Source organism: Limanda limanda, chromosome 2 (genome assembly GCF_963576545.1).
Source record: "Limanda limanda chromosome 2, fLimLim1.1, whole genome shotgun sequence".
NCBI classification, from domain to species: domain Eukaryota; kingdom Metazoa; phylum Chordata; class Actinopteri; order Pleuronectiformes; family Pleuronectidae; genus Limanda; species Limanda limanda.
This window is the reverse complement of record NC_083637.1, coordinates 1,342,501-1,355,000: the sequence shown is the minus strand read 5'-3', so window position 1 is coordinate 1,355,000 and position 12,500 is coordinate 1,342,501. Positions and strand designations below refer to the sequence as shown.

General features: G+C 49.9%; 2 protein-coding genes across 2 annotated transcripts in view; both read right to left on the bottom strand.

The window, feature by feature from the left end:
* The window catches only part of capn9 (calpain 9), a 14,492-nt gene extending 9,290 nt beyond the window's left edge, over positions 1-5,202 (bottom strand). The window contains exons 1-6 of the mRNA XM_061089241.1: positions 4,996-5,202; positions 3,940-4,009; positions 3,733-3,851; positions 587-720; positions 263-431; positions 76-159 (exon numbers count right to left, since the gene is read on the bottom strand). Of these exons, the coding sequence (XP_060945224.1) occupies positions 76-159; positions 263-431; positions 587-720; positions 3,733-3,851; positions 3,940-4,009; positions 4,996-5,202 (783 nt within the window). The remainder of the gene's footprint in view (positions 1-75; positions 160-262; positions 432-586; positions 721-3,732; positions 3,852-3,939; positions 4,010-4,995) is intronic.
* A 2,524-nt stretch (positions 5,203-7,726) lies between these two features.
* Positions 7,727-12,500, bottom strand: part of taf5l (TAF5-like RNA polymerase II, p300/CBP-associated factor (PCAF)-associated factor) — a 6,924-nt gene continuing 2,150 nt past the window's right edge. The window contains exons 3-5 of the mRNA XM_061089189.1: positions 11,637-11,741; positions 10,266-11,026; positions 7,727-8,975 (exon numbers count right to left, since the gene is read on the bottom strand). Coding sequence (XP_060945172.1) covers positions 8,178-8,975; positions 10,266-11,026; positions 11,637-11,741 — 1,664 coding nt within the window. The 3' untranslated portion in view covers positions 7,727-8,177. The remainder of the gene's footprint in view (positions 8,976-10,265; positions 11,027-11,636; positions 11,742-12,500) is intronic.

Below are 12,500 nucleotides of genomic sequence, written 5' to 3'. Positions count from 1 at the left end.
TCTCAGTTTCAGCTGCTCTGACACAGAGACACATGGGACTGTCCTCCCGCCTCCTGGGGGGGGGGGGGCGCTCACCTCCTCCACGCCGGTGATGGAGTAGGCGTGTCCCTTCACCAGGCCTGTGGTGGTCTTGGCCTCAGACTCGGCCGAGCTGCTGATCTGGAGAAACAAGCAGACAACAAGCAGAAGGTTAAACAGGGCGGAGCCTAGCTGGAGAGGAACTGGTGTGAAACCATCAGGACTCCGTGGATCAGATCCTCACGTCGATGGAGCAGCCCATCATGGAGCCTCGGTCCAGGGCCTTCTTCATGACGGGGAACAGGTTGTTGGGAGCGCTCTTGGTTTCGTACATTTCCCCCACGCCGCCGGTGAAGTCCTCCATGGCCTCCATGGTGCTGCCGCCCTTCAGGGACTCGTAGCTGCCGTGAAGTCTGAACCGAGCAGGAGAACAGGAACAAGTCATCAGCGTATAGTCAGTTAAACCAGAACAGGTCCTGGATACAGGTCCTGGAGAGCAGTGGTTCTCAGACTCTGGCTCAGGGCTCGGTTCTACTGAGAAGAGATTCCAGTGTTGAGTGAGACCTACTTGGCGTAGGCCTTCTCCAGGAGGGCGCTCCAGAACTCGTTGTTGGAGGCGGAGTGGACGAGGATGAGCTCGTCCCTCACCGCAGGCAGCCGGTCGTCCACCACCACGTCCAGCCACTGGTTGTGCTGCCAGAACTGAGGGAGAGAGAGAGAGGCAGTAAGAGAGAGAGAGAGAGAGGCAGTAAGAGAGAGAGAGAGAGAGTCAGTAAGAGAGAGAGAGAGAGAGAGAGAGAGAGAGTCAGTAAGAGAGAGAGAGAGAGAGAGTCAGTAAGAGAGAGAGAGAGAGAGGCAGTAAGAGAGAGAGAGAGAGAGAGAGAGGCAGTAAGAGAGAGAGAGAGAGGCAGTAAGAGAGAGAGAGAGAGAGAGTCAGTAAGAGAGAGAGAGAGAGAGGCAGTAAGAGAGAGAGAGAGAGAGGCAGTAAAAGAGAGAGAGAGAGAGTCAGTAAGAGAGAGAGAGAGAGGCAGTAAGAGAGAGAGAGAGAGGCAGTAAGAGAGAGAGAGAGAGTCAGTAAGAGAGAGAGAGAGGCAGTAAGAGAGAGAGAGAGAGTCAGTAAGAGGGAGAGAGAGAGAGGCAGTAAGAGAGAGAGAGAGAGTCAGTAAGAGAGAGAGAGTCAGTGAGAGAGAGAGAGTCAGTAAGAGAGAGAGAGAGAGTCAGTAAGAGAGAGAGAGAGAGAGTCAGTAAGAGAGAGAGAGAGAGGCAGTAAGAGAAAGAGAGAGAGAGGCAGTAAGAGAGAGAGAGAGAGGCAGTAAGAGAGAGAGAGAGAGGCAGTAAGAGAGAGAGAGAGAGAGAGTCAGTAAGAGAGAGAGAGAGAGGCAGTAAAAGAGAGAGAGAGTCAGTAAGAGAGAGAGAGAGAGAGTCAGTAAGAGAGAGAGAGTCAGTAAGAGAGAGAGAGAGTCAGTAAGAGAGAGAGAGAGTCAGTAAGAGAGAGAGAGTCAGTAAGAGAGAGAGAAAGAGTCAGTAAGAGAGAGAGAGAGTCAGTAAGAGAGAGAGAGTCAGTAAGAGAGAGAGAGAGTCAGTAAGAGAGAGAGAGACAGTAAGAGAGAGAGAGTCAGTAAGAGAGAGAGTCAGTAAGAGAGAGAGAGAGAGTCAGTAAGAGAGAAAGAGAGTCAGTAAGAGAGAGAGAGAGAGAGAGTCAGTAAGAGAGAGAGAGAGAGAGAGAGAGGCAGTAAGAGAGAGAGAGAGAGAGAGAGTCAGTAAGAGGGAGAGAGAGAGAGGCAGTAAGAGAGAGAGAGTCAGTGAGAGAGAGAGAGAGTCAGTGAGAGAGACAGAGAGTCAGTAAGAGAGAGAGAGAGAGTCCGTAAGAGAGAGAGAGTCAGTAAGAGAGAGAGAGTCAGTAAGAGAGAGAGAGAGAGAGTCAGTAAGAGAGAGAGAGTCAGTAATAGAGAGAGAGTCAGTAAGAGAGAGAGAGAGAGAGGCAGTAAGAGAGAGAGTCAGTAAGAGAGAGAGAGAGAGTCAGTAAGAGAGAGAGAGAGAGAGAGAGAGTCAGTAAGAGAGAGAGAGAGAGAGTCAGTAAGAGAGAGAGAGAGAGTCAGTAAGAGAGAGAGAGTCAGTAAGAGAGAGAGAGAGAGTCAGTAAGAGAGAGAGAGAGTCAGTAAGAGAGAGAGAGAGAGAGTCAGTAAGAGAGAGAGAGAGAGTCAGTAAGAGAGAGAGTCAGTAAGAGAGAGAGAGAGAGAGTCAGTAAGAGAGAGAGAGAGTCAGTAAGAGAGAGAGAGTCAGTAAGAGAGAGAGAGAGAGTCAGTAAGAGAGAGAGAGAGTCAGTAAGAGAGAGAGAGTCAGTAAGAGTGAGAGAGAGAGAGAGTCAGTAAGAGAGAGAGAGAGAGAGTCAGTAAGAGAGAGAGAGAGTCAGTAAGAGTGAGAGAGACAGAGAGTCAGTAAGAGAGAGAGAGAGAGATACAGTAAGAGAGAGAGAGAGTCAGTAAGAGTGAGAGAGAGAGAGAGGCAGTAAGAGAGAGAGAGAGTCAGTAAGAGAGAGAGAGAGGCAGTAAGAGAGAGAGAGAGAGTCAGTAAGAGAGAGAGAGAGAGTCAGTAAGAGTGAGAGAGAGAGAGTCAGTAAGAGAGAGAGAGAGTCAGTAAGAGTGAGAGAGAGAGAGAGGCAGTAAGAGAGAGAGAGAGTCAGTAAGAGAGAGAGAGAGGCAGTAAAAGAGAGAGAGAGAGTCAGTAAGAGAGAGAGAGAGAGGCAGTAAGAGAGAGAGAGTCAGTAAGAGAGAGAGAGAGAGAGTCAGTAAGAGAGAGAGAGTCAGTAAGAGAGAGAGAGAGAGTCAGTAAGAGAGAGAGAGAGAGGCAGTAAGAGAGAGAGAGAGAGGCAGTAAGAGAGAGAGAGAGAGTCAGTAAGAGAGAGAGAGAGGCAGTAAGAGAGAGAGAGAGAGTCAGTAAGAGAGAGAGAGTCAGTAAGAGAGAGAGAGAGTCAGTAAGAGAGAGAGAGAGAGTCAGTAAGAGAGAGAGAGAGGCAGTAAGAGAGAGAGAGTCAGTAAGAGATAGAGAGAGAGAGTCAGTAAGAGAGAGAGAGTCAGTAAGAGAGAGAGAGAGGCAGTAAGAGAGAGAGAGTCAGTAAGAGATAGAGAGAGAGAGTCAGTAAGAGAGAGAGAGAGAGTCAGTAAGAGAGAGAGAGAGGCAGTAAGAGAGAGAGAGTCAGTAAGAGAGAGAGAGAGAGAGTCAGTAAGAGAGAGAGAGTCAGTAAGAGAGAGATAGAGAGAGTCAGTAAGAGAGAGAGAGAGAGGCAGTAAGAGAGAGAGAGAGAGAGGCAGTAAGAGAGAGAGAGAGTCAGTAAGAGAGAGAGAGAGAGAGAGGCAGTAAGAGAGAGAGAGAGAGGCAGTAAGAGAGAGAGAGAGGCAGTTAGAGAGAGAGAGAGAGGATAGAACGTTTTCAGATTTCAGATTAATGTTCATGGATGACAGGGTTAAATTTGGGTGTTGAGAGGTCAAAGGTCAAGGCCACAACACATGTTTTTGTCCTGTTGAACACGGGATCTCAAGTCTGTCTTCAAATTCTGATGAACTGATTAGATTCCAGAGGTCAAAGGTCACAGTGACCTCATTTGGGATAAAACAGTATGTGACTGAACCCGAGACAAACAACCACAGGGAGCTGATTGTGTCCGTCCTGACCGACCGGAGACCGACCGTCCGGAGACAACCTGCACCGACGCACCTGGAAGTGGAAGATGCCGGCGTATCTGCGGTCGAAGTCCTGGTCGTGGGGGACGACCCGGGCCAGCGTGTCCTTCTTCAGGGTCAGGGAGGCGATGGCCGCCAGGAGCCAGCAGTCGCCTGTGGAGACAGACAGAGAAGATCACGGGTCAGCGAGCGAGACGCCTGGTGGGGGACATCACCACAGTGTCTGCTGCCGAGGACCCACCCAGCTGTCCCTGGCAGATGTCCGTCCGGTTGGCGTCCCCCACGATGAACTTCGGGTTGCTGCAGATCTCCTGGAGACGGGAGGAGAGAACAGGTTGGTTGATTCATGTTGTGGACGGACAGGTGCCTCCTGAAGGTGTGTTCACATTCCAGGCCTGTTAATCAGCCTGAGATCCCAGTCACCGGAACACACACACACACACACACACACACACACACAGACACACACACACACAGGCAGCTGAAGCATCCCGGTGGAGGAACGCCCTGCAGAGAAATGTGTAGTAACCACCAGACGTGACGGCTGAGTTTCACCGGAGCTGTCGACCCAGTTCCACATCGGAGATCTCAGGATGTTACACATTCCATAAAAACAGATTCCAGCTTCTCTTCTCTTCTCTGGTTTGTTCTGGACTCGCTCTCCAGGACATTTCAAACCTTTTGTCCCCCCTCTGTGGAATGATCTAGGTGTGCTTTGTCCTCGTTCAGATCTTATCAAGAACTTTAATATTTTTAATGTCCTATTTCTTGTTTGTTTTTACTCTTTTCTCGTGTTTAACACTTTTTTATTTACGTGCGAAACTTCAAACAGCTTGAAACTCTTTTGTCTTCCTTCGATTTTGAGCTTTCCACGTTGTTTTGAGAAGGCCGTGTGGTTTCAGAGCAGACGACTCGGAGGCGTGTGGGAGCTCAGTCTGAAGAACCTGCACTTCACTCTATTTACACTGTTCTCTGGAAGAACTGGTTTTGCGGCGACAGCTGAATAAATACTTCAGCTTTTTGTTTCCAAGGAAATAAAAGTGACTTCAAATAAACTCTCTCGTACTCATCGAGTTCTTAATGTCAGTGATTAAAGATGATCGTTCTAATCTATTCAGGTTGAGCTGAATATTGAATATTTCTTCATCAGATGAGTGAAGCCGCATTTCTCTGATTCCTCGGTTACTTCAGACAAACTCAGCAGATTTCAGGACAGTTTCAGACATTTAGACGCCTGGAGCTCTGCAGCATCAGCCAATCACAGCCCCTCACCCTGACCTCTGCCCCCCCCACGTACCTTAGGCCTCTTCCATTCGATGTTGACGGGCACGGCCTGGCTGTAGAAGAGCGAGGCTCCGACGGCGGGGAAGTCCGGGTCCTCGAACAGGACGCCCTGCTGCAGACACTCCTGCCTCAGCTGCTCAAACGACTTCCCGTCCGCCTGCGTGTTCACGGCCCGGCTGGAGCTGGAGCTCCGGCCCGACAGCGTGGAGTGGAGGGGCATCTTCTTCTTCTTCTTCCTCTCTTCTTCTTCTCCTCTTACCCTGGGCAGGACGCTCAGCGGAGTGCAGGAGAAGGAGACGTTGGGGTGTGATGGAGCGAGTCACCTGCTGCTCTCTGGTGCAGGAGGAGCTGGTCCGGTCGGTACGGCTGAAGGAACACACCCTCCACAAACTGGTTTGTCCTCCTGTGGCGGTGAACCTCGCCCCTAAAGACTCTCTCTCTCTCTCTCTCTCTCTCTCTCTCTCTCACCTGCTCCTTATCTCGCTCTCTCTCTCTCTCTTTGGGCTGGGCCTGCAGGAAATGTTAAGAATTCTTTCCTGACGGTTTGGCGACTCACAGTAGAAGTATTCAGATTATTTGGAAGCAAACAGCCGAGAGTAAAGGTCAAGTGAAGAAACAGGAACAGGAACGTGTGAGTTCAAGTGTTATTGTGATTGTGAGAAAGACCAACAGAGAAAAGGAAGTTTAAATAAATGACATGAGCCTGGAGCCAACAGGCTGGATTCAATCCTTTAGACCCCCCCTCCTGTCAACTTTTAATGTTTTAAAGGTTTTAATCTGTTTGTTTATTAGCAGTCTAACCCAAATGAATTGATATCCATGGACGCTTGTGGAGGAGCCAGCAAAGAGAAAAGAAAAGAAAAGGAAGTTTAAATAAATGACATGAGCCTGGAGCCAACAGGCCGGATTCAATCCTCAAGGGGCCCAAGGGCAAAAATATCCTGTTGGGCCCCTTTAGACCCCCCCCCTCCTGTCACCTTTTAATTATTAGCAGTCTAACACAAATGAATTGATATCCATGGACGCTTGTGGAGGAGCAGGCAGAGAGCCGAGGTGATCGACCTATTACGAGAGAGTATAAGAAATGTATCACACAAGAAGAAATCAGATTCCTCTCAAGACTCGGCACAAAGAACAGGAAGTGTCCTCGAGTCCAGATCCTCGTCACCTCCACCGGGAACCTTCAGACCAGGAACATGGTTTTCACCGGCACCACGACACTCGGTGACAGGATGTGGGTCAGAGAAGAACTCAGTAGATTGATGTGTATCCGGATGAGGCGGCTGATCCAGGATTTACTCTGTTTACTTTCTTTAACTTTGTGAGACCGGATGTTTTGGTGAATTTCTCATGTACGTCATCTGAATAAAATCAAACCTGTGTAGAGTGATTATATCTATGAGCAGGGGAACGACGTTTATTCCATTAATGTGCACTAACAAACATATCAGGAACCTTTCAGTTTCTCATGTTTCATATCAATATTCATCTTTGATTGTCAAGTTGTTCCTTTGAGATGAGTAAACGCCCACGAGGTTAAGAAGTGATGTTTCACCAGTTTAACGTGAGCAGCAGTTCTCAGATCTGTGGACATGGTTTGTTATCTCACTACATGTAAATGCACCGAGGTGATAAAGTGGCCGAGCAGCCTCGGTGGAGGAATGTGCTCGAACTGCATCAGTGTTCCAGCAGCTGGAGGTCGAAGCAGGTGGAGCCGAGGGAAGGATTCATCCGTTCATTTACAAACCAAAAGGAGACGCTTGGAGGATCAGAAGAAATTAAAAAACAATAATCTACATTCACAATGGAGCCATGTCAGCGTTATTAACCAGCTCAATTTATCAGAGGAGGAAAATGTAGTTTGATATGTGAACAGTCAATACTAAGAAATGTGAAACGTTTTGTTCCAAACATCAGAGAAACATGTCAACTACAGATTTAAAAAAGAAGAAACTACTAAAAATAACTATTTTGACAGTTTAACTACTTGATTTACTCGTTTTAAAAGTTCTTTGTACATTTGTTGGGCAGAATCTTTGTAAAGTAAATGATCAGAGGGTAAAGAGGTAAAAAGACAGGATTGAATAAAGCTTAAATTCAAGGTGTCGTGAAATGTAAATTCAGGAGTATTGATATCATCCGATTTGTACTTTAATTAGTTTCTGTGAATTCCACCATCTCATTTCCCCGGCCTGTATGCAAACTAACACACTCATCATTTCTCTTCACGAAGACAAAGTTGTTTTGACCCAGTCTGAGGAGACAAGTGTTTCACTCTGTGTGTGTTCGTCTGCACGAGCGAGAGAGAGAGAGAGAGAGAGAGAGAGCGTGTGGGTGTTTGTGAGAGTGTAATTCCTGGTGAAGTGTGAGTGACAGTTGTTGTGGAACGATCAGATTAGAATGAGCCTGTAATCTGGTGGGCGTGGCCTGCAGGTAGACCACGCCCCTCGGGTTTTACATCACAGTGAACGAACATGTCTGATGACGTTGCTCCTCCCCTTTGATCCTGAACTGGTCCCAGTTAAACCCGTGTCTCTTCCCGGTGATGACTCTGTTTGAATTCCCTCTCTTCCGGTTCTTCTCCAGTGACTAAAACCAGTCGTTGCCATGGTGACCAAGACGATCCGGACGGAGTACATGAAGAAGTTCAAGGACCCCCGGTGGTGGCGGAGGAGGAGCGAGTCTGAAACAAGGTCCCGGACGTCAGCATCAAAGAAGAACTACAAAACACATGGAACTTGTGATTTTAAGTAATTATGTATCTTAAGTATTTTCTCAGCCCAAAATATACAAATGTTCTTCTATTTAGGTACAAATTATATATTTTTAGAAACAATGTTTGTCCAAAAGTCACAGTTTCCTGCTTTGATCTTTGTTTCCGACCAACAAGGCGACAAACAGATGAAGAACTTTTTTAATCTTCAGCGACACGAGAACTTTAATACTGACGTCTAGTGAAGATAAAACTTCTCAATGTAAAAAAAAATACCAACAACAAAAGAGAATTTAACTATAAATGAAAATCTGAAACTTCAGAATTACAAAAGATTTTTTTACTTTTCATTTTTTCCATTTGCTGCAAACTAGTGAACAAAGATCCTGAGCAGGTTGTGACATTTAGAGAAGAAAACTAAAGTCTGACGTGTGAACTCGTTCAAACTCTCCCAACATGAACTCTGCCCCCCCCCCCCGTGGCTACGGCTCAGCTTTCTCCTGTGCCGTCCCGGTCACCAGCAGCAGGTTGCAGGCCATGAACTGGACCTTCAGCACGTTGCTGGTGTTTCCTGTGTACAGTCCCACCAGCTCGCTGGACGAGCCGTCGGCCGGCGTCCCGCTGTGCGAGTTACGAATGTCCCACACCCGGACGGAGTTGTCCATGGACGAGGACGCCACCAGGCTGCTGTCCGGGCTGAAGGACAAGCTGGTGACGCTGTCCGTGTGTCCCCGCAAGTCTTTGAACAGCGTCCCGGACGCCAAGTCCCACAGTTTCACCCGCTGGTCCTCACTAGCAGACGCTAAATATTTCCCGTTGGGCGAGAAGGCGAGCGACAGCACCGGGCCGCGGTGGCCGGTAAAGAGACGAACCGACGCCCCCTGCTGGGTGCTCCACAGCCTGACAGTCTTGTCTGCGGAGCCGGTGGCCAGGTAGCTGGAGTTCGGGTGGAACTTGACACAGTCGACGTCGGCGAGATGGCCGGCGTAGAGGCGGAGCGAGTACGTGCGGGAGAAGGTCCAGAGGCGGGCGGTGCGGTCGTGGGAGCCGCTGGCAAAGTAGAGGCTGCAGGGGCTGACGTCCACGTCCCACACCGGGTAGGCGTGGCCCCGGTAGAGCGCCGTGTTGGTGAAGCTGTCCAGGTCCCAGTAGCGCACCGTGGTGTCCTCGGAGCAGGACAGCAGGCCGGAGCTGTCCGTCAGGAAGCAGGTCCGGAACACCGGGCCGCTGTGACCACGCAGCGTCTGGAGCTCACTGCCACAGGCGTCCTCCTCCTCCACCTGGAGGGGAACAAGAGGAGGAAGAGGAAGAGGAGGAAGAAGAGGAAGAGGAGGAAGAGAAACAAGAGGAGGAAGAGGAAGAAGAGAAACAAGAGGAGGAAGAGGAGGAAGAGAAACAAGAGGAAGAAGAGAAACAAGAGGAAGAAGAGAAACAAGAGGAGGAAGAGAAACAAGAGGAAGAAGAGAAACAAGAGGAGGAAGAGAAACAAGAGGAAGAAGAGAAACAAGAGGAGGAAGAGGAGGAAGAAGAGGAGGAAGAGGAAGAGGAGGAGGAAGAGAAACAAGAGGAGGAAGAGGAAGAGGAGGAAGAAGAGAAACAAGAGAAACAAGAGGAAGAAGAGAAACAAGAGGAGGAAGAAGAGGAAGAAGAGGAGGAAGAGAAACAAGAGGAGGAAGAAGAGGAAGAAGAGGAGGAAGAGAAACAAGAGGAAGAAGAAGAGGAAGAAGAGGAGGAAGAGGAACAAGAGGAAGAAGAGAAACAAGAGTCATTAGTTAACATGTTAATAAGTTTATGTGTATATATATGAATGTGAACCAGCCCTCGGGTCCCTCAGTGTCCCTCGGGTCCCTCGGGTCCCTCAGATCCCTCGGGTCCCTCGGGTCCCTCGGGTCCCTCAGATCCCTCGGGTCCCTCAGGTCCCTCAGGTCCCTCGGGTCCCTCAGATCCCTCGGGTCCCTCAGGATCCTCAGGTCCCTCAGATCCCTCAGGTCCCTCAGGTCCCTCGGGTCCCTCAGATCCCTCGGGTCCCTCAGGTCCCTCGGGTCCCTCAGGTCCCTCAGATCCCTCAGATCCCTCAGGTCCCTCAGATCCCTCAGGTCCCTCAGGTCCCTCAGATCCCTCAGATCCCTCAGGTCACTCAGGATCACCCTCGGGTCCCTCGGGTCCCTCAGGTCCCTCAGGTCCCTCAGGTCCTTCGGGTCCCTCGGGTCCCTCAGGTCCCTCAGGTCCCTCAGATCCCTCAGGTCCCTCAGGTCCCTCAGGTCCCTCAGGTCCCTCGGGTCCCTCAGGTCCCTCAGGTCCCTCAGTGTCCCTCGGGTCCCTCAGGTCCCTCAGGTCCCTCAGTGTCCCTCAGGTCCCTCAGATCCCTCAGGTCCCTCGGGTCCCTCAGGTCCCTCGGGTCCCTCAGGTCCCTCAGGTCCCTCAGGTCCCTCAGTGTCCCTCAGATCCCTCAGGTCCCTCAGATCCCTCAGGTCACTCGGGTCCCTCAGATCCCTCGGGTCCCTCGGGTCCCTCGGGTCCCTCGGATCCCTCGGGTCCCTCAGATCCCTCAGGTCCCTCCGGTCCCTCACCTGCTCCTCCAGAACGTCACACGCCAGGTGGATGCGGGACACGTCGGCTGGATGTGGTCTGGCCTTCAGCTTCCTGGCCCGGAGGCTCCACAGCTTCAGGGCCGAGGAGTCGAACCCGGCGGCGAGCAGCCGGCTGTCGGCCGACACCTCGGCCGTGTTCAGCACCTGCTCCGTGTGGCGGAAGGCGTACAGACACACCGTGGTGAGGGAGGGGGGGCCCTCGCGGACCTTCTTGATGCAGTCCTGCAGAGCCTCCAGGGCCACCTCGCTCTGTGGGACCCCAGCAGGGAGCTCCACGCCCTCCCCCCCCTCCGCCCCGTCCACCCCCGCCCAGGAGGAGGCGGAGTTTGGGGCGGCGGGCGTCCCACCGGCGGCTCCGTACAGCTGGTAGTCTGTGCGCCTGGAGGCGGAGACCTCCAGCTGCAGGTGCGTGCTCAGGGCCCTGCAGAGGGCGCCGTTGTCCTCGCTCTGCAGGAAGCGCAGCAGGTAGCTGTGGGCCGCCTCCGTCAGGTGCACCACGTACTTGTGCTCCAGGAAGGAGCTCAGCTCGGGGCTCGCTGCCACGTCCTGAGCGCTGAGAACGTGGCGGAGCTGCTCCACGGTGGCACGCTGCTCGCCGTCCTGAAGGAAGGCGCCGTGGAACCGGGTGTAGAACCCGTCTACTGCCCCCTTCAGGCCGCAGCGCACCATGTCCAGGTGGAGGTAGACGAACAGCGGGTAGAGGATGCTGCTCACCTCCCGCGCCCAGGACACTTCTGTCTCTATTCAAAGGAAACAACGAGAAGTCAGAATGTTTCGTGATTTAAAAATTAGATTAGATTAGATTTCTTTATTTATTTATCAACACAACGGGGAAATTCACTTGTTACAGCAAAAAAGAGAAAAACAGAATTTAAATAACAGTGCCGAAGCAACAATAAAAAAGAAAGATCAAAATATATACACTACTAAACTACACATAATGAGAGTAAAAATATACAGAAAACAACCTGCAAAACAGACACTGTGCAAAAGCAGGTACTGGGGAGAAAGTGGAGTGATGTAAGTGTTATTGTAATGAAAACAAAAGTATTATAAGTAATATTGCAACAGTAGTGACCATGATACAGAAAAAATAATTAAAAGTAAGTGACCATAATATAAATAATACTACAAGATAGCATAAAGGAAAATATAAATATTGCAATGTAACCATTATAAGTGACCATGATATACAAATAGATGTAAAGTGTTGAATATTAACAAGACTTAAATATGATCCAAGTGCAACAAGCTGTTCACAGTCAGAGCTGAGGAGCTGTGAGAGGAAGGTGGAGGAGGTACCTGAGAGGAAGGTGGAGGAGGTACCTGAGAGGAAGGTGGAGGTCGTACCTGAGAGGAAGGAGCGCAGCCGGGAGAACTGAACCTCATACTGCTGCGGGTCCGCCTGGCAGGGGGCGGCAGACACGATGTTGGAACAGCCCGACTCCGTCTGCACTGCTCGGAGGAAAGAGAAGAAATAACTTCATTTGTTACAGATTACAATAGTGGATTATTATGAGTGTATCTGTTCATTTGTACTGTTTGATAACCCATTGGTTTTTGTGTCTCTACGAACTCTCGTGGATGATGTCACTGATTCAGGGTCAAAGGTCAACAATCCTGTTTTCAGGCTGAAGGTTTTTTACATCTTGGAAAATCAAATATGCCAGATTTGTTTGGCAGCTCCTGATTGCAGATTACTCATAGATGTACAAACTTAGAAATGTGATGATTCTCAGAAGAGTTCTGAAACTTTATAAAGTAGATTTGTGGACTTTGATTCACGGTGGCTTTGATAAATAACTCCATCCTCAGATAAACGGGTAAACTCCCTTCTCACAGAGGCAGTTCCACGGCCAGCTCAGATCCAGCTACTGATCTCAAACCAGTTCTTTGTGTTTCCACAGACAGCGAACTGGTTCAACACTTCACTGGTCGAGAAGAAAGAACCACACACATCAGGGTCTGAGGGCGGGATTATCATCACTGAGCAAAACAGTGTGTAGTCTGCAAAGAATAATGGAATATTTCTAACTATGGTGTCAAAGCAAAGCAGCAGAATTCCATGGAGACAAACTGAAGAGGAGAAGAACAGATCTCAAATAAACTGAAGAAGCTTGGAAAGGACGACAGGGGAATCAGAGACGTTTATCAGGATGTGATAACGTAACGCTGTCGTCACGGCAACCAAAAGCTAAACAGTCCAAAGTGTGG